General features: G+C 42.6%; 2 protein-coding genes across 2 annotated transcripts; one reads left to right on the top strand and one right to left on the bottom strand.

Moving 5' to 3' along the window:
* Nucleotides 1-2,220: 2,220 nt before the first annotated feature.
* Nucleotides 2,221-10,920, bottom strand: LOC148894103 (uncharacterized). Its single transcript, XM_089004388.1, has 8 exons — nucleotides 10,722-10,920; nucleotides 10,524-10,645; nucleotides 7,601-7,739; nucleotides 7,396-7,517; nucleotides 3,175-3,285; nucleotides 2,663-2,769; nucleotides 2,491-2,581; nucleotides 2,221-2,403 (listed from the first exon to the last, which is right to left on the bottom strand). Exons 1-8 carry the CDS (start codon nucleotides 10,816-10,818, stop codon nucleotides 2,290-2,292), a joined length of 903 nt encoding a protein of 300 aa, XP_088860514.1. The 5' UTR covers nucleotides 10,819-10,920; the 3' UTR covers nucleotides 2,221-2,289.
* haus2 (HAUS augmin like complex subunit 2) lies at nucleotides 10,544-19,967 on the top strand. Its single transcript, XM_089004389.1, has 8 exons — nucleotides 10,544-10,667; nucleotides 13,076-13,259; nucleotides 15,498-15,584; nucleotides 17,080-17,178; nucleotides 17,248-17,317; nucleotides 18,085-18,217; nucleotides 18,312-18,420; nucleotides 19,435-19,967. The coding sequence occupies exons 3-8, from the start codon at nucleotides 15,498-15,500 to the stop codon at nucleotides 19,549-19,551; spliced, it is 615 nt and encodes a 204-aa protein (XP_088860515.1). The 5' UTR covers nucleotides 10,544-10,667; nucleotides 13,076-13,259; the 3' UTR covers nucleotides 19,552-19,967.
* Nucleotide 19,968: the final 1 nt, after the last annotated feature.

Genomic DNA, 19,968 nt, shown 5'->3' with positions numbered 1-19,968 from the left:
CACAAATTTGCTGTTGTCAAATGTAAATTTCTCCACTGGGAGACAAATAACGGTACAGTGATACGTTGGCTTATGAACTTAACTGGTTCACAAACAGTGTTCAAGGCAAAACGTGTGTATCCCAAACATGAATTACCCATAGGAAACCATTAAAATGAGAATAATCTGTTCCCAGGTCCCCATAAAACACAATCTTTTACTTTCTAAATTTATAAGCCTTCAAACTACACCTTATTTTATGTATAATAAATCTGCTGTGGTATTGTAATCAAAGAAAAAAACTACTGTATAATAAAGTTATAACTCAAGATATTCTAAGCATAACAAAATTAAAATGTCAACCGTATACTGTGCAAATGTAAATGTGCAAAACTCTTTCATAAGAAACTGTACATAGTGCAAGTATCAAGAAAGCCATATTGAAATATTGCATCAACCCATATTTACAAGTGTCCAGTTTTTTTGTTGTTTTTTTCATATGTGATGATTGAGAATTGTGAAGCCTGACAGCAGTCGGTAGGAACAAGCGGCGGTACCTCTCCTTCTTGCAGCGCGGGTGTAACAGTCTCTAGCCGAAGGAGCTACCCAGTGCTGTCAGGGTGGGCAGGAGGTGGTAACAGGGACTGTCCATCATAGCCTTTAGTTTAGCTAGCGTCCGTCTGTTGCCCACCTCCTCCAGAGAGTCCAGCCAGCAGCCCTGGACAGAAGTGGCCCTCTTGACCAGGCGCTCCAGTCTTTTCCCATCCCGGGTGGTGATGCCGCCTGACCGGCAGACAATGCCATAGTGGATGGCTGAAGCCACCACAGAGTCATAGAAAGTCTTTAGGAGTGACCCCTGAACTCCAAAAGACCTCAGTTTCCTGAGTAGGAAGAGGCGACTCTGTCCCTTTTTGATGAGGGCATCCGTGTTTGTAGTCCAGTCCAGTTTATTGTTGAGAGTAACACCAAGGTACTCGTAGGAGGTCACCCTCTCAATGTCCGAACCCTGGATGTTCAACGGTGCGGGTGAGGATTGTTTCCTGCAGAAGTCCACCACCAGCTCCTTGGTTTTCCCGGTGTTGTTCTGGAGGTGATTCTGCTGGCACCAGTCCACAAAGTCCTTTGTCAGTCCCCTGTACTCCCTATCGTCTCCCTCTGTAATGAGGCCGACAATGGCTAAGTCGTCAGAGAACTTCTGAAGGTGGCAGGTTGGGGTGTTGTAGTTGAAGTCCGAGGTGTAGAGGGTGAAGAGGAATGGAGCCAGGACCGTCCCCTGGACTGTCCCCTGCGGCGCTCCGGTGCTGCAGAGAAGCCCGTCCGACTCACCCTCACGTACTGTGGCCTGTTTGTGAGGTAATCTGTAATCCAGGATGTGAGGTGCTGGTCGACTCCGGCATGCCGCAGCTTGTCCCCCAGTAGATTTGGCTGGATGGTGTTGAAGGCACTGGAGAAGTCGAGGAACGTGATCCTCACCGTGCTCTCCAGGTGCAGCAACGCCGTACGGAGGAGGTAGATGATGGCATCCTCCGCACCGATGCTGGGCTGGTAAGTCTCTCCAGCGTCTTCATCAGGTGAGACGTCAGCGCCACCGGTCTGTAGCTGTTGAGCTCCTTTGGGTTGGCAATCTTGGGCACTGGGACCAGGCACTATGAATCCCTGTACGACACTTCAAGTTCTCAAACCATCCGTGGCTAGCCTTGAAATCATCAATGGATGACGAACTTCCAGGTTGCCTCTTGACGATATCCAAGTGAAGTGGCCGTGCTTTGATTTTACCTTGTTCCTCATCAATCGTGTTCTGTTTAGCCGGGTTGCTAGCTTTTTGCATCAAGTGTATAGATGGCTTGGGCGGGTTATTTGTGGAGCCTGATTGATGGGATATTTTAACCTTGCATTCGACAGTGGCTTTGAACTATCAATAAAGTTGAAACGAGTCCAAATTCCACTGTTTTCTATCCATTTTCTCACTCTCTTTCATCTGCCTATCTATTTTTATTTGCAGCTGTGTTTCTGTAACATCCCACCACTGCTGCGTTCTTGACCAATCACGTGCGGCTTTAACTGAAGACTTTGTATGCCAAGATTACATTTTCGTGAATTCAACATTCGTAAGCCCAAAAGTTCGTTAGCCAAGGCGTTCGTAAGCCGAGGTATCACTGTACATCCAATCCAATCCAATATATACCCCCCCCCCCCCCACATCAATCGGTGGACTCAAGATTTAGATGATTTTAGCGGTCGTCAACATCAACATTGGCTTTATTTTGGCGGATTTACTTAACAAACACACACTTGAGGAAAGCGTCCAGGTCATAAGACCCTGTACAGGTGGATCTGTCGCAGGTCGTTAGGGTCTACGTCTTTCCCCACGTAGACGTCGTAGTCCAAAGGAAGCTCCTCCACCCAGCCGGCCGGCAGCGCCTCCTGATGGCCCAAACAGGAAGCACGCAAAAGAATCAACGCTACGAATGCGTTGCGGGGGCGCCATCCAACGCCATCCATCAGCCTCACCTGCAGAGGCCGAAGAGCGTCGTGCAGACTGGGAACCGTCACCAGCAAAGAACCGGCTTTCCTGATGCTTTGCATGACGAACCTCCATGTCCTGAACGGCGCGTGCGGCTACGTTAGCTGCGTTAGCTTTGAATGGCACGTGTCCATTTTACGCGCGCGACCTCGCCCTGACCTGACTTGCTCGTCGGGCTCCATGAAATACTCAAAGACGTTGTTCATGACCACCACGTCGGCGTCCCGCAACAGAGCCTCTTGCGTTCGCACGTCAGCGTGGATCACCTGCGGCGTAAACACTCCACAAATTAATGCAGTGATACCTCAGCTTAATTGGTTCCCAGAAAGTGTGTGTGAGGTGAAAAGTTCGTCTTCCAAACATTTATTTCCCATAAGAAACCATTAAAATGAGAATAATCCGTTCCCAAGTCTAGCTAGCTATCAATTAGCTATATAATTGGCTGGCTATCTAGCTAGGTATCTAGTAGCTATCTATTAGCGAACTAGCTAGTTCAATCTATTTGAGTTACGTCCGGGTTGAGTGAACACTGGCGGTTGTGGCTGCCGCTGCTCACCCACAGAAAAAACATCCTGTGACTGTAAAGTGACCTTGAGAATTGACACCCACTTCAGTAGATCACAGAAACCACACGGAGGCCAAGATGGACGCCAAGACGGAGGCCAACCCACCTGGACTCTGGCATCCATGCCGTACTTGAGCGCCATTTTGTTTTGCAGCTCCACAAACTCCTCGCTGAGCTCCACGCCAACCAGCCGGGACGCTGAGCTGTACAGGTAGCCCTGAACCAACGATAACGGGGAGACGGGGGTGTACGGCGGCGTCAAAGACCTCATCGGCAAGTGTGAAATTATCTATTTGCTGTCTATTAGCGAGCTAACTAACTAGCTGGCTATCTAGCTAGCTATCTATTTGCTGTCTATTAGCTAGCTAACTAACTAGCTGGCTATCTAGCTATCTATTTGCTGTCTATTAGCTAGCTAACTAACTAGCTGGCTATCTATTTGCTGTCTATTAGCTAGCTAACTAACTAGCTGGCTATCTAGCTAGCTATCTATTAGCTATCTAACAAACTAGCTGGCTATCTATTTGCGGTCTATTAGCTGGCTATCTAGCTAGCTATCTATTTGCTGTCTATTAGGTAGCTAACTAACTAGCTGGCTATCTAGCTAGTTATCTATTTGCTGTCTATTAGCTAGCTAACTAACTAGCTGGCTATCTAGCTAGCTATTTATTTGCTGTCTATTAGCGAGCTAACTAACTAGCTGGCTATCTAGCTAGCTATTTATTTGCTGTCTATTAGCTAGCTAACTAACTAGCTGGTTATCTAGCTAGCTATCTATTTGCTGTCTATTAGCTAGCTAACTAACTAGCTGGCTATCTATTTGCTGTCTATTAGCTAGCTAACTAACTAGCTGGCTATCTATTTGCTGTCTATTAGCTATCTAACTAACGAGCTAGCTATCTAGCTAGCTATTTGCTGTCTATTAGCTAGCTAACTAACTCGCTGGCTATCTAGCGAGCTATCTATTTGCTATCTAACTAACTAGCTGGCTATCTAGCTATCTATCTATTTGTTGTCTATTAGCTAGCTAACTAACTAGCTGGCTATCTATTTGTTGTCTATTAGCTAGCTAACTAACTAGCTGGCTATCTATTTGCTGTCTATTAGCTAGCTAACTAACTAGCTGGCTATCTAGCTAGCTATCTATTAGCTATCTAACTAACTAGCTGGCTATCTAGCTAGCTATTTATTTGCTGTCTATTAGCTAGCTAACTAACTAGCTGGTTATCTAGCTATCTATCTATTTGCTGTCTATTAGCTAGCTAACTAACTAGCTGGCTATCTAGCTAGTTATCTATTTGCTGTCTATTAGCTAGCTAACTAACTAGCTGGTTATCTAGCTAGCTATCTATTTGCTGTCTATTAGCTAGCTAACTAACTAGCTGGCTATCTATTTGCTGTCTATTAGCTAGCTAACTAACTAGCTGGCTATCTATTTGCTGTCTATTAGCTATCTAACTAACTAGCGGGCTATCTAGCTAGCTAGCTATTTGCTGTCTATTAGCTATCTAACTAACTAGCTGGCTATCTAGCTATCTATTTGCTGTCTATTAGCTAGCTAACTAACTAGCTGGCTATCTATTTGCTGTCTATTAGCTAGCTAACTAACTAGCTGGCTATCTATTTGCTGTCTATTAGCTATCTAACTAACTAGCTGGCTATCTAGCTAGCTATTTGCTGTCTATTAGCTAGCTAACTAACTCGCTGGCTATCTAGCGAGCTATCTATTTGCTGTCTATTAGCTATCTAACTAACTAGCTGGCTATCTAGCTATCTATCTATTTGTTGTCTATTAGCTAGCTAACTAACTAGCTGGCTATCTATTTGTTGTCTATTAGCTAGCTAAGTAACTAGCTGGCTATCTATTTGCTGTCTATTAGCTAGCTAACTAACTAGCTGGCTATCTAGCTAGCTAGCTATTAGCTATCTAACTAACTAGCTGGCTATCTAGCTAGCTATTTATTTGCTGTCTATTAGCTAGCTAACTAACTAGCTGGTTATCTAGCTATCTATCTATGTGCTGTCTATTAGCTAGCTAACTAACTAGCTGGCTATGTAGCTAGCTATCTATTTGCTGTCTATTAGCTAGCTAACTAACTAGCTGGATATGTAGCTAGCTATCTATTTGCTGTCTATTAGCTAGCTAACTAACTAACTGGCTATCTATTTGTTGTCTATTAGCTAGCTAACTAACTAGCTGGCTATCTATTTGCTGTCTATTAGCTATCTAACTAACTAGCGGGCTATCTAGCTAGCTAGCTATTTGCTGTCTATTAGCTATCTAACTAACTAGCTGGCTATCTAGCTATCTATTTGCTGTCTATTAGCTAGCTAACTAACTAGCTGGCTATCTATTTGCTGTCTATTAGCTAGCTAACTAACTAGCTGGCTATCTATTTGCTGTCTATTAGCTATCTAACTAACGAGCTAGCTATCTAGCTAGCTATTTGCTGTCTATTAGCTAGCTAACTAACTCGCTGGCTATCTAGCTAGCTATCTATTTGCTGTCTATTAGCTATCTAACTAACTAGCTGGCTATCTAGCTATCTATCTATTTGTTGTCTATTAGCTAGCTAACTAACTAGCTGGCTATCTATTTGCTGTCTATTAGCTAGCTAACTAACTAGCTGGCTATCTATTTGCTGTCTATTAGCTATCTAACTAACTAGCTGGCTATCTATTTGCTATCTATTAGCTATCTAACTAACTAGCTGGCTATCTAGCTAGCTATCTATTTGCTGTCTATTAGCTAGCTAACTAACTAGCTGGCTATCTAGCTAGCTATCTATTTGCTGTCTATTAGCTAGCTAACTAACTAGCTGGCTATCTATTTGCTGTCTATTAGCTAGCTAACTAACTAGCTGGCTATGTAGCTAGCTATCTATTTGCTGTCTATTAGCTAGCTAACTAACTAACTGGCTATCTATTTGTTGTCTATTAGCTAGCTAACTAACTAGCTGGCTATCTATTTGCTGTCTATTAGCTATCTAACTAACTAGCGGGCTATCTAGCTAGCTAGCTATTTGCTGTCTATTAGCTATCTAACTAACTAGCTGGCTAGCTAGCTATCTATTTGCTGTCTATTAGCTAGCTAACTAACTAGCTGGCTATCTATTTGCTGTCTATTAGCTAGCTAACTAACTAGCTGGCTATCTATTTGCTGTCTATTAGCTATCTAACTAACGAGCTAGCTATCTAGCTAGCTATTTGCTGTCTATTAGCTAGCTAACTAACTCGCTGGCTATCTAGCTAGCTATCTGTTTGCTGTCTATTAGCTATCTAACTAACTAGCTGGCTATCTAGCTATCTATCTATTTGTTGTCTATTAGCTAGCTAACTAACTAGCTGGCTATCTATTTGTTGTCTATTAGCTAGCTAAGTAACTAGCTGGCTATCTATTTGCTGTCTATTAGCTAGCTAACTAACTAGCTGGCTATCTAGCTAGCTATCTATTAGCTATCTAACTAACTAGCTGGCTATCTAGCTAGCTATTTATTTGCTGTCTATTAGCTAGCTAACTAACTAGCTGGTTATCTAGCTATCTATCTATTTGCTGTCTATTAGCTAGCTAACTAACTAGCTGGCTATGTAGCTAGCTATCTATTTGCTGTCTATTAGCTAGCTAACTAACTAGCTGGCTATGTAGCTAGCTATCTATTTGCTGTCTATTAGCTAGCTAACTAACTAACTGGCTATCTATTTGTTGTCTATTAGCTAGCTAACTAACTAGCTGGCTATCTATTTGCTGTCTATTAGCGAGCTAACTAACTAGCGGGCTATCTAGCTAGCTATCTATTTGCTGTCTATTAGCTATCTAACTAACTAGCTGGCTATCTAGCTATCTATTTGCTGTCTATTAGCTAGCTAACTAACTAGCTGGCTATCTATTTGCTGTCTATTAGCTAGCTAACTAACTAGCTGGCTATCTATTTGCTGTCTATTAGCTATCTAACTAACGAGCTAGCTATCTAGCTAGCTATTTGCTGTCTATTAGCTAGCTAACTAACTCGCTGGCTATCTAGCTAGCTATCTATTTGCTGTCTATTAGCTATCTAACTAACTAGCTGGCTATCTAGCTATCTATTTGCTGTCTATTAGCTAGCTAACTAACTAGCTGGCTATCTAGCTAGCTAGCTATTAGCTATCTAACTAACTAGCTGGCTATCTATTTGCTGTCTATAAGCTAGCTAACTAACTAGCTGGCTATAAAGCTAGCTATCTATTAGCTATCTAACTGAACTAGCTGGCGCATGTGGCTAGCTATTTATTTGCTGCTATTAGCCGCTATAATTTTGGTTATTTTTTATTTTTGGCGTCGCCACCTGACCCCGTAGAGCACAGCCCCCAGTCTTGAACCGACGTCCACCAGCGTGCGCCCCGTCAGGTCCGGTAAAACGTTTCGGAACAAAAAGATCAGCTCGCACACGGAGAACGAGTGCGAGACAAAGTCTGTTGGCGCACACGGACGACAATTGGGTTGAAAAGGCGGCGGCGGCGGCGGCCATTTGGCAAGCGGCGACGGACTCACGCACCCAGAGGCGCCGTGCTGCAAGAGCCGCATCGGAGACAGTAACATCGACTCATCCTTCCCGCCTCGCAGAGCGAGTCCACGTCCTCGTCGTCATACAGGAAGGCGTCCACGTGGACGGTCGGACGTGCTCGCTGCTTCATCTGCGGGACGCAAACAAACGTAGCGTACATGGGCAAAAGGCGTACAGTGATGCCTCGGTTTACGGACGCTTAGGATCACGAACTTTTCGGCTTACGAACTATTTTTCGCGACACACACGGAGCGCCACAACGAGTGATGTGTCGTTCGGGAACGACCCGTTCTCCAAACAAGGAAATAGCAGCTGACTTTTTTTTTTTGTCCTCCATTCCCCGCCCCCATTCTTCAGTTAAAACCGCACGTGATTGGTCAAGAACGCAGTAGTGAGGGGTGGAGGTTACAGAAACACAGAGCTGCAAATTAAAATAGATAGGCAGACGACAGAGAGAGAGTGAGAAAATGAATAGAAAAAAGTGAAATTTGGACTCGTTTCAACTTTATTGGTAGTTCAAAGGCAGTGTGGACTGCAAGGTTAAAATATCCCATCAATCAGGCTCCACAAATAACCCGCACAAGCCATCTGTACACTTGACGCAAAAAGCTATCAACCCAGCTAAACAGAACACAATTGATGAGGAACTAGGTAAAATGAAAGCACGGCCACTTCACTCGGATATCGTCATGAGACAACCTGGAAGTTCGTCATCCATTGATGATTTCAAGGCTGGCCACGGATGGTTCGAGAACTAGAAGCGTCGTACAGGGATTCATAGTGTCCTTCATGGTGACGCGGCCATTTCTGACGATAAAGCTGCCAAAGCTTACAAGGAATCATTCCTCAAGATGGTGGAAGAAGAAGGCTACGTTCCTCATCAAGTGTTTCATGCTGATGAAAGCGGCCACTCCATTCCATCAAGCCATCAACGACCATCACAAAGGTCAATAAAACCACTTTATCATACAGTACAGTGTATTTCTTTAATTACAATACTACATAGCACATTTTTTTGTAATAAAATAATGTGTATTTCGTGTAGTTTTAAGGCTTATTTCGTAGAAAATGATGTTTTATGGGGACCTGGGAACGGATTATTCTCATTTTAATGATCTCCTATGGAAAATATTGTTTTGGCATACACACTTTTCGCCTTCCACACTGTCTGGGAATTCCTTGTGTGTTCTACATACTTGGCAATAAAGATGATTCTGATTCTGATTCTGGGAACCAATGAAGTTCGTAAGCCAATGTATCACTGTACTTGGTGTGGGCCGCTTGGAAAGAGCGCAAGTCAGTTTGATTTGTTGAAATGTGCTACATACTAAATGCCGTCATACTGATGCCAACATTTAGCTTGTAGTAGAAGTGCACATTCCACCGTGACGTCCCTGATCCACTGCTGAAAAGAACGCTTTGATCCTCTCCTCTTTCATCTAGAACTGCTTCATGTCACAAAGAGGGTACAGCGAGTGCTGAAGAATGAATGCCTCTATGCGCCTTTGTGTTGTCATATGATTTGTTGTTTAGTTTTTTTGACTTTTGTTTATGTAGACATTAGTAAGAAATATTGTGCTAAGTCTATTCTCTTTGTCTTTTCTGTAATACTGTACAATAGCTATCTGGCTGGCTGGCTAGCTAGCTATTAGCTATATATTGGCTTGGTAGCTATCTTTCTATTTATTTGTCTTACCATTCTATTTCAGAATCATCTTTCTTGCCAAGTGTGTAGAACACACAAGGAATGTGTTTCCGGTCGAACACGCTGCACTAGTATCATCATCAAAACATTGCTAAGTGGCACTATACAGTTCCATTTGGGCTACTGTTGAAAGAGTTCAAAGAGTTAATGGCTTGGAGGAAGAAGCTGTTTAAATGTCTGCTGGATTTGAGTTACTTCCTTCTTTTTTCTGCTGAAAGAAGACAGTCTAAGGTTTCTTACGCCAAATTCAATGGATGAAATAGATTTGAATTGAAGTCAAATCATTTATTCATTCATAAAATCTATTTGCTATCTATTAGCTGTCTAGCTATCTCACTGGATAGCTAGCTGGCTACCTAGCTATTTGCTATCTGTTAGCTGTCTAGCTGGCTATCTAGCTAGCTATCTGGCTGTGCGCTATTAGCAATCTATTAGCTATGTATTAGCTAGCTAGCTAGTTTTCTATCTATTTGAGTTACTTCCGGGTTGAGTGAACGCTGGCGCATGTGGCTGCCGCTGCTCACCCACAGAAAAACCTCTCCCGTGACTGAAAAGTGACCTTGACAGATTTGAAAGGTGCTTAGCAATGAAATGTATAATTGTTATTATTATGATCCCAATGGAGATGTCAAATGGGGTTAGCGCACCTTATTGTGAAAGGGCCAATGACAAAGGCTATCTATTTGCTATCTATTTGCGAACTAGCCGACTGGCTAGCTATCTGGCTGGCTATCTATTAATGATATCCACGTAACATCGAGTTCTGTTTTAGTGAAGGCCTAGCTAGCTATCTATTAGCTAGCTAGTTTTCTATCTATTATATTACTTCCGAGTTGAGTGAACGATGGCGCGTGTGGCTGCCACTGCTTACCTACAGAAAAACTGCTCCTGTGACTGTAAAGTGACATTGAGAGTTTTGAAAGGCACTTAGGAATGAAATTTATGATTCTGATGATGATTATTATCCCAATGGAGATGTGAAATGGGGTTAGTGCACCTTATTGTGAAAGGGCCAATGACAAAAGCGACATGGAGATAGCTGTGAAATGTAAATGTCTCCACTGTGAGACTAATAAAGGCAAATCCAATCCAATCCAAAAGTGCTACGCTGATCTGAAAGCGGACGTTAGAGACGAGGATGTACACGTCGCGGTGAAGGCGTCGATCTGGGGGTGAAAGACAGCGTGCGTGCGTGGATGCGGAAGGAACCTTGTGCACGGCGTGGGCCTCAGACGCCAACATGGCGTCCGTTGGCAGGCTCCCCCTGACGTCATCGGCGATGCACGTCAGGATGACTTGATTGTTGTCCACCACCAGCTCGTCCAGGTCATCTCCAAACGCGAGGCATTGTGGGTAAGTAGAGTTAACAACAACTCGACACGCGGCGGACGACGTGTCAGTCGTTACCTGAAGTTCGCATCCAGTCGAGCAGCTTGGGCAGCTCAGAAGGTTCCACTTTGCTTAAGAGCTGCCGTAGCTCACTTTGAGCTTCACGCAAGTTCATGGCGCCTTCAACACTCTCGCCTCCTTGACACACCCGGATGTTGTACTCGTTCGAGTAATGTGTCGTTCGCGAACGGGCCGGTTCTTAGAGCCGGATCTCTGAAGTCAACGACGACAACAACAAAGAGCCAGAATTGGCAGCCGGCTTTTTTGTCCTCTTTTCCCCGCCCCCAGTTCGGTTAAAGCCGCACGTGATTGGTCGATATCCGTGGTAGCGGAGGGAGGGAGAATTACAGACACACGCTGCAGTGAGAAGGGGGAGGAGGGTGCGAGAATAATAATAATAATAATAATAATAATAATAATAATAATAATAATAATAATAATAATAATCTTTTCTTTTCAGCTTTTCCCTTGACGGGGTCGCCACATTAAATCAGTGTCCTCCATCTTTAGAGGTTTGATCCGCATGTGTGTTTTAGCCAAGCTTCTACGTGGGATGCTCTTCCTGACACAAGCCTCTGTATTTATCCGGGCTTGGGACCGGCACAAAAAGACTTATGTCCCTTTGTGGCTACAGAACAAGCAACTCGCTCAGTAAAAGCCTCCCAAACACAAAATGGTAGTCGGCACAGCAACATTCAAAAAAGCAAAAACTATACTCACCATTTGATGACAATGCTCTGATATCATCAAATAAATAAAAAGCTAGCTAGCTAGCTAGCTAATAGATAGATAATATAATAGATAGATGGCTATCAGATAGCCAGCTAGATAGCTAGCCAGCCAGACCGCCAATAGATAGCTATTAGATAGCTATTAGATAGCCATCAGATAGCCAGCCAAGTAGCTAGCTAGATAGCAATAGATAGCCAGCTAGATAGCTAGCCAGCCAGTCAGACAGCTAATAGATAGCTAATAGATAGCAAATAGATAGCTCGGTAGCTGGCTAATGAAGGATTATTTCAAATGATCAAAGTCAAAAAAAGTTAAGTCAGCTTTATTGCCAAATATGCTAATATAATAATCATTTAATACTACTACTACTACTACTACTACTACTACTACTACTACTACTACTACTACTACTACTACTACTAATAATAATAATAATAATAATAATAATTTGTTTAGTTAAGACTCTGCCATGGTACGTATTTTGCTTTTCTCAAGACATGTCATGACAATAATGTCATGGTGTGCGTCTTAAATAATGATATGATGTGCATCTCCAATAATGTCAAGATGAGTGTCTTCCGCCATATTTACTTAGACTGTATAACCTTCTGATACGCAGAGTGAAGCGAGTTGATTCTTGGAGCCATCTGTTAACCTTGACGCACTGCATACTGGAGACTTTGTGGAGACAGACTGATCAAAGCTAGAAATTGTTTTGGAAGAATGCCGCCTCGGTGTCGCGCCATAGTCTCGATAGCGCTCTTCTGATATCATAAATATGTCGTGCGTCCATGATGTAAACACACTCGTGATCGTACTCCAGATTTTATTTGGATTACCAAAATACTCATCATCCAATATTAACGAACACGTGGAGGAGAGAAGGCCACTCTCCTCCAACACTAGATATTGAACGGATATTGAATGGAATTTACAAGCAAAAAGTTATCACATTATGCTGTTATTATTATTCATTTATGATATTTTTTACTAGCTTGTATTATTAAGGTGAAAAGCAAATTAGTGACAGCTGATCATCAGACCAGAGTAACCACAAAGTGGAAGTTAGCATCCACTAAACTCCCTGCACATATATATAAAAATATTTGATATAGTGTATTTTTTACATGAGTAGTTCGTTTTTCACATAATTTTACATGATTTTGGTAGTTAACAAACAAACTGCGGAGCCATTTGGGAGCCAAAGAGCTGGATCTTTTTAATAAGCCGAGTCAAAACAACTGGCTCTCTGAAAAGAGCTGGAATTCCCATCACTACCACCTTGAGAGAACCGGAAGTTGTACTCGTTTCAAATTCGTTGTTATATTTGTTTATTTATTGTTATACGCTTCTCTAACTTGGAAATCCACAAGATTGATACTTCAGACCACAAAGAAACAGACTCAAAAATATTGATATTTTCTTAAAAAAAAAAGAAAAATAAGCAGAAACCGGAAATATTTTTTTCGCTGAAACTTTATTGTTTTAGTTCGGTGACACGATATACTTTTTCGGCCAAAATAGTCAGTCCGCTTAATCAGAAATACATCAAGACATATTTTGAAAAGCATTTTTTTTATGAAAAGCTTGTTCGCAACATCAAATGAGCTGTCACGAGTTGACGTTTCTTTTTTTCTCAGCGTGCAGTTTTCGTGGCGTCCTTGTGTTTGGGAGGGGTCGCTGTTGGACGGCTCCACCGTCTCCAAACACACGAAGGAGACCGACGAAAACTCAAAAGCGTCTGGCGGGATCGACTTTCAACCAACGCTTGTCGGATTTTCAACTTTTTACTCCTCCGACCAAAAAGTCGATCGTTTTATCACGGTAAGTCGTTTTTGCGCGTTTTTATACATCGTCGACGTTAGAATCACCCTCCCGCCATGTTGTGTTTTGATAAGGCGAACAGATCAATGTTGGTTTATCCCAAAATAACATGCACTCGAATATAGATCGCTGTCAATTTACGATTCAGTGTTCGCCAAGTGTGTGAGGGTAATAATAATAATAATACATTTTCATTTCTAAGCGCATTTAAAAACTCTCAAGGTCACTTTACAGTCAAGGATAAGGATTTTTTTTCTGTGGGTGAGCAGCGGCAGACACACGGGCCAGCGTTCACTCAACCCGGAAGTAACTCAAATAGATAGAAAGCTAGCTAGCCAATAGATAGCTAGTAGAAATACAGCGAGCTAGGTAGCCCTATAACTAATAGATAACCAGCTAGATGGGTAGCGAGCCAGCCAAATAGCTAATAGATAGCAAATAGATAGCCAGCTGGATAGCTGGCGAGCCAGCCAGATCGCTAATAGAGAACAAAAAGATGCTTAATAATAATAATAATAATAATCCATTTCATTTCTAAGCGCCTTTCAAAACTCTCAAGGTCACTTTACAGTCAGAGGATAAGTTTTTTTTTCTGTGGGTAAGCAACGGCAGCCACACGCGCCAGTGTTCATTCAACCCGGAAGTCACTGAAATAGAAATGTAAGATAAATAGATAGAAAGCTAGCGAGAAAGTCAATAGATAGCTAATAGCTAGCCAGCTAGATAGCTGTTGTACGGTATTACAGTAAAGACAGAGAGAATAGACTTAGCACAATATTAATTATTATTAATTTTTAATATTTTTTTTCTTTTTCTCTAGACTTTTTCCTCTCTTCGCCTCTTTTTATTTATCTCACAATCAAGCTATCTATCTCGCTAGCTATCTAGCAAGCTAGCTACCTAGCTAGCTATCTATTTGCTATCTATTTTCGATCTATTAGCTATCTATCTATCTAGCTATGTCCTTGGGAGTTTTGAAAGGAGATTATGAATACAATGTATTATAATTATTATGAGTGGGTTGAGTGAACGCTGGCGCATCTGGCTGCCGCTGCTCACCCACAGAAAAACTCCTGTGACTGTAAAGTGATCTTTAGAGTTTTGAAAGGCGCTTAGAAATGAAATGTAGCTAGCTATCTGTTAGCTATCTATTAGCTAGCTAGCTTTCTATCTGAGTTACTTCCGGGTTGAGCGAAGGCCTAGCTAGCTGTCTGTTAGCTATCTATTAGCATGCCAGATTTCTATCAGAGTAGCTTAGCTACATATTAGCTGTCTATTGGCGAGCTATCTAGCTTTCAATCTGAGTTACTCCTGGGTTGAGTGAATGCTTAGCTAGCTAGCTATTAGCTAGCTAGCTCGCTTTCTATCTATTTGGGTTACTTGTGGGTTGAGTGAACGCTGGTGCTCGTGGCTGCCGCTGCTCACTCACAGAAAAACTTATCCTGTCACTGAAGAGTGACCTTGAGAGTTTGAAAAGGCAGTTATAAATGAAATGTATTATTATTATTATTATTATTATTATTATTATTATTATTATTATTATTATTATTAGCTATCTATTATAATAGTAGTAATAATAATAATTTTATTTCAAGCACCTTTCAAAGCTTTCAAGGTCAGTTTACAGTCACAGACAAGCATAGATACAAGAATAAATAAAATATAATTATATTATATTATATTATTAGCTAGCTAGCTAGCTTTCTATCTATTTGAGTTACTTCTGGGTTGAATGAACGCTGGCGCGTGTGGCTGCCGCTGCTCACCCACAGAAAAACGTATGCTGTGACTGTATAGTGACCTTGATAGTTTTGAAAGGCGCATATAAATGAAACATATTATTATTATTATTATTATTATTAGCTATCTATTATAATAGTAATAATAATAATAATAATTTTATTTCAAGCACTTTTCAAAGCTTTCAAGGTCAGTATACAGTCACAGACAAGCATAGATACAATAATAAATAAAATACAATTATAATTATATTATATTATTAGCTAGCTAGCTAGTTAGCTTTCTATCTATTTGAGTTACTTCTGGGTTGAATGAACGCTGGCGCGTGTGGCTGCCGCTGCTCACCCACAAAAAAAACGTATGCTGTGACTGTATAGTGACCTTGATAGTTTTGAAAGGCGCATATAAATGAAACATATTATTATTATTATTATTATTATTATTAAGATAGATCGTTTTGAAAACGTGACGTCACAAAGGAGTCCCCCCCATCCCCAGATGCTTCAATGCAGCGTGGCTCCCTTCGACGTGATGTCATCGCCCCGTTTGCTGTCCAAATATGTATCCAGTGGAGCGCTGTCTCAGGTCAGCCTGCGGACACTTTGCCGTGGTTAAAGGACAAGCGACGCCATTTTTTTGTTTCCTAACTGACATCACAAAAAGGTTTGATAGCATCTAAAATAGCCAAAACACGCAGGCTGATATTTTGCGTCAAATGCAAAACACCAATCAAAATGTCTTCAAGTGTCCCAAAACGACTTGAAAATGACCTCGGAAATGGCGAGTTTCAGAAGGACCCGCCCCCTTGATGCCCAAGATGGCGCACAAGTTGCGTTTCGTCCAGTATATGTAGCTGCTTATCATTGCCGTAAAGCCGCCCGTGATTGGTTACAATCCGTGGTAGAAGACAGAGGGGTGGGTTTTACGCACACACACACACACACACACACACAAGGAGAATGCCACAATTCGAACAAGCACACGAACATCAGATGTTGAGACGAGAGAGAAAGCTCCGACAGCGCTACAGAGTAACAAATGACACGGTGGAAAGCGGTTCGCTCCACTAATATGGCGATTGCTCTCTTTCACCAGTTGAGCTCACAGTTAGTTAGCATATAGTGTGACTAAATGAGTAAACATGCATCAAACTTCTGCTATCCAAGCGCCAAATCGCTAACTCCCGTTAGCTTCCTCGTTTGCCTCCGCTGGCGCTCGACTGCTCTGGTTCGTTGCAAATGGGCTGATACAGTGAGACCTCAACTTCCGAACTTAATTGGTTCCCAGACAGAGTGTGTAAGGCGAAAAGTGTGTATCTCAAAAAGAAAATTCCCATAGGAAACCATTAAAATGGGAATAATCCGTTCCCGGGTTTCCATAAAATATACTTTTCAACTAAATAAGCCTTAAAACTACACACAACATACCTTATTCTATGTATAATAAATGTGCTATTGTATTGTAATGAAAGAAATACACTGCATTGTATCATAAAGTCACTTTATTTACATTTGTGATGGTCATTTATGGCTTGATAGAATGGCGTTGGAGGTCGAAGGTCAATGGGAATTGCTGTTTGGAAAGCGAGGCGCATTACATGACGACTGTAATTAAAGAAATAAACTGTGCTATAAAACAAAGTTTTATTGACCTTTTTGATGGTCGTTGATGGCTTATGGAAGGAGAGTCGCCTTCCATAAGGACTGTTGCTAACTTAACCTCTGGTGCTGTTCGGTCGTGTGCTTCCGCCGAAGATCACTCCGCCAGCCGTGGTGGGTGTGTATTATGAAAATAGTGCTTATTATAAGGTTTAATTTTCATCAATTTGACGTTTGTAAGACACAAAGTTTGTAAGTTGAGGTGTTTGTAAGTTGAGGTCTCACTGTATCTCCGCTGGGAATTGGTGTCAACTTACACCTTCTTTATGCGCGTTACCGCAATTGGCTGCCACACAACGATTCACCGTCGCGTTATTTATGTCGTTTTCCGTCTCATTTCGCCATCAACACGTTGTTTTCAGATGAAAAAAAAGTACCCAAAATGCATTGCATCTGCTAAGCGCCTTCACTGCGCTTTTCAGGCGGAACTGGAATGGGCCTACTCGTCCCAGAGCTCCTTCTTCTCCTCTCGGCTGCGCGAAGCCGAGCAGCGAATCCAAATGCAGAAAGAGCTGGAGAAGGTAGAGCGGCCTGTTTTGATTGGCGGGCCCGCGCCGATGACATCATCGGCCTCACTTCCTGTTTTGCAGCTGCAGCTGGAGGCGGAGTTGCTGAAGGAGGACAAGAAGAACGCCGATGTCACGCACCCGTCGTACCTCGGTGACCAACGCGCACGCACGATGGCTGCCGTTCGGATCGGAGCAGCACTTTATTTGCTAGCTAAAGGCTTAGAAATAACATGTTTTATTATTATTATTATTATTTATTAGCTATGTAGCTGGATCACTAGCTATCTAGCGAGCTATCTATTAGATATCTGGCTGGCTAGCAAGCTAGCTATTAGTGATCTATTAGCTGGCTAGTTAGCTTTCTATGAGTGGGTTGAGTAAATGCTGACGCGTGTGGCTGCCGCTGCTCACCCACAGAAAAACTTATCCTGTGACTGTCAAGTGACCTTGAGAGTTTTAAAAGATGCTTATAAACCACGGCAACAGACAGCTCGTGCCTTTTTATCTGGGCACGCTAGCAACTCTTCAGCCATTTGCAACTGGACGGGTCAGGAAACATATTAGCTATCTAGCTAGCAAGCTATCTATTAGGTAGCTATCGAGCTAGAGAGCTAGTTATGAGCAATATAGCTAGCTAGCTAGCTAGCTATTTGAGTCAGGAAACATATTAGCTATCTAGTTAGCTAGCTATTTAGCATTCTATTAGCTAGCTAGCGTTCTATCTTTTTGAGTTATTCCTGGTTGAGTGAACGCTGGCGCGTGTGGCTGCCTCTGCTCACGCACAGAAAAACTTATCGTGTGACTGTAAAGTGACCTTGAGAGTTTTGAAAGGCGCTTATAAATGACATGTATTATTATTATTATTATTATTATTATTATTATTATTATCAAAGTTCTTCTCTCTCCCTCCCTCCTCAGCCACCAAGCTGCAGGCGCTGCAGAACGTTTGCGCACATCTGCAAGAGGTTCTGAAGGACCACAAGCTTCTGGCCCGGCGACTCACCAGGCCGTTGGGCGACGTCGTTCTGCCCGTCCCGGCCCACCTGCAGCGGTATCGTCCGTTTCCGGATAGAAAGCTAGCTAGCTTATAGATAGCTAACAGCTGAGCTGACGGCGATGCCGCCATGTTGTTGATGTTGCTCCAGGTTTGTGGTGCAAGTGGTCCACATGGCCATGGACTTTGTGGAGACTTTGGAGCAGAAGAAAAGCGCTTTGAGCCGACGCGCCCGCGCCGCTGCTGACCTGCATCAGCTGGTAGGAAATGTTGCCGCGCCATTCTTTCATTTGATCATTTCTACCAAATAATCACTCCTTCAAATCAATAGATTTGCTTGTTTTGAGAATCACAATCATCTTTATTTGCCAAGTATGTAGAACACGCTGCACTAGTATCATCACAAGAAAAATGGACGCACTATACACTTCTATTTAGGTTATTGTTTAGAGAGTTCACGGCCACCGATGGGCGGAAGAAGCTGTTGAAATGTCAGCTGGATTTGGATCGGTAGCGCTTGCCTGAGGAAAGTCGCTGGAAAAGGTGGTGGGCAGGGTGCGGAGGGTCCGGTCGGATTTTTCGCGCCATTGTTTGGATTTTTAATAATCATAATAATAATAATAATACATTTCATTCCTAAGTGCCTTTCAAAACTCTCAAGGTCACTTCACAGTCACAAGATACGTTTTTCTGTGGGTGAGCAGCGACAGCCACACGCGCCAGTGTGCACTCACACCCAGAAGTAACTCAAATAGATAGAAACTAGATAGCGAGCTAGTGAATAGATAGTTATCCGGGTATATAGCTAACTAGACAGCCTGCCAGCTTGATAGATTGCTAATCAATAGCAAATAGCTAGGTAGCCAGCTGCATAGCTGTCCAGCTAGATTGCCGAAAAATAGCTAGCGAGACAGCCAACCAGCTAGATATCTAGTAGACAGCAAATATATCGCAAATAGCTGGCTAGGTAGCTAGCTAGATAGGCCTGTCTAAAGGGAGTCGCTGGAAAAGGTGGTGGGCAGGGTGCGCAGGGTCCAGTAGGAATTTTCCACTGCCTTGTCTTGGTTCTTGCAGTTACAATAAAACAAGTAAGATGAGTTGCTTTCGTTTTTGTAACTTTAACCAAAACCTCTTGATGATTTCGACCCTTTCTTGATTTGTCTGTCGTAGGCCCCAAATAATAGCAATAATATGAGCGGTAAATTGGGTCCGAGGCAGTTGAAGAGTAGCAAGCCATGTGACTTTTTCTTTCTTTTCTCCTCCATGTTTGTCAGAAAACGTCCGTCTCGCAACTTTTGGCCGCGGCCTCGGAAGAGGAGGCTTTGGCCAATCGGCTTCTCACGTGGAAGGACGCTTGCAACAGCCGCTTGAGTGACAGCTCATCGTCTTGACCCCATCGACCCCCACCTACTTGTCCCCTTCTGACGTCTTCTTCTCCGTCCTAAAACTACAGTTCAATCTGGCCTCCATCTTGATTTTGGGCCACGCCGGTGTAGTTTCGCCTCCTGGCCGTTAGGGGGCCGTCAACTACGTTACTACGTCAACTGTGTTACCGTTTTATTTATGTTATCGATTTGCCAAATCCCCCACCCACGAGGCACGTTTATGATATGACGACGTCGGGCTGATCAAAACCTTCGGAAGAAATCTTGTTGAACGATGCCTTCAAAGAGCACGGAAATATGGCCTTCTATCGTTTTACGTCTGTTGTTCTTGTATTTTTTTAAACATTATCACGCAGCCATGTCTGGACAGAACACCAATGTATCCACCCGAGTATGAATTAAAACCTTTATACAAACCAGGTC

Source organism: Hippocampus bargibanti, linkage group LG09 (genome assembly GCF_051943395.1).
Source record: "Hippocampus bargibanti isolate YZ-2025 linkage group LG09, ASM5194339v1, whole genome shotgun sequence".
In the NCBI taxonomy this organism is placed as follows: domain Eukaryota; kingdom Metazoa; phylum Chordata; class Actinopteri; order Syngnathiformes; family Syngnathidae; genus Hippocampus; species Hippocampus bargibanti.
This window is presented reverse-complemented; position numbering and strand designations above follow the sequence as displayed.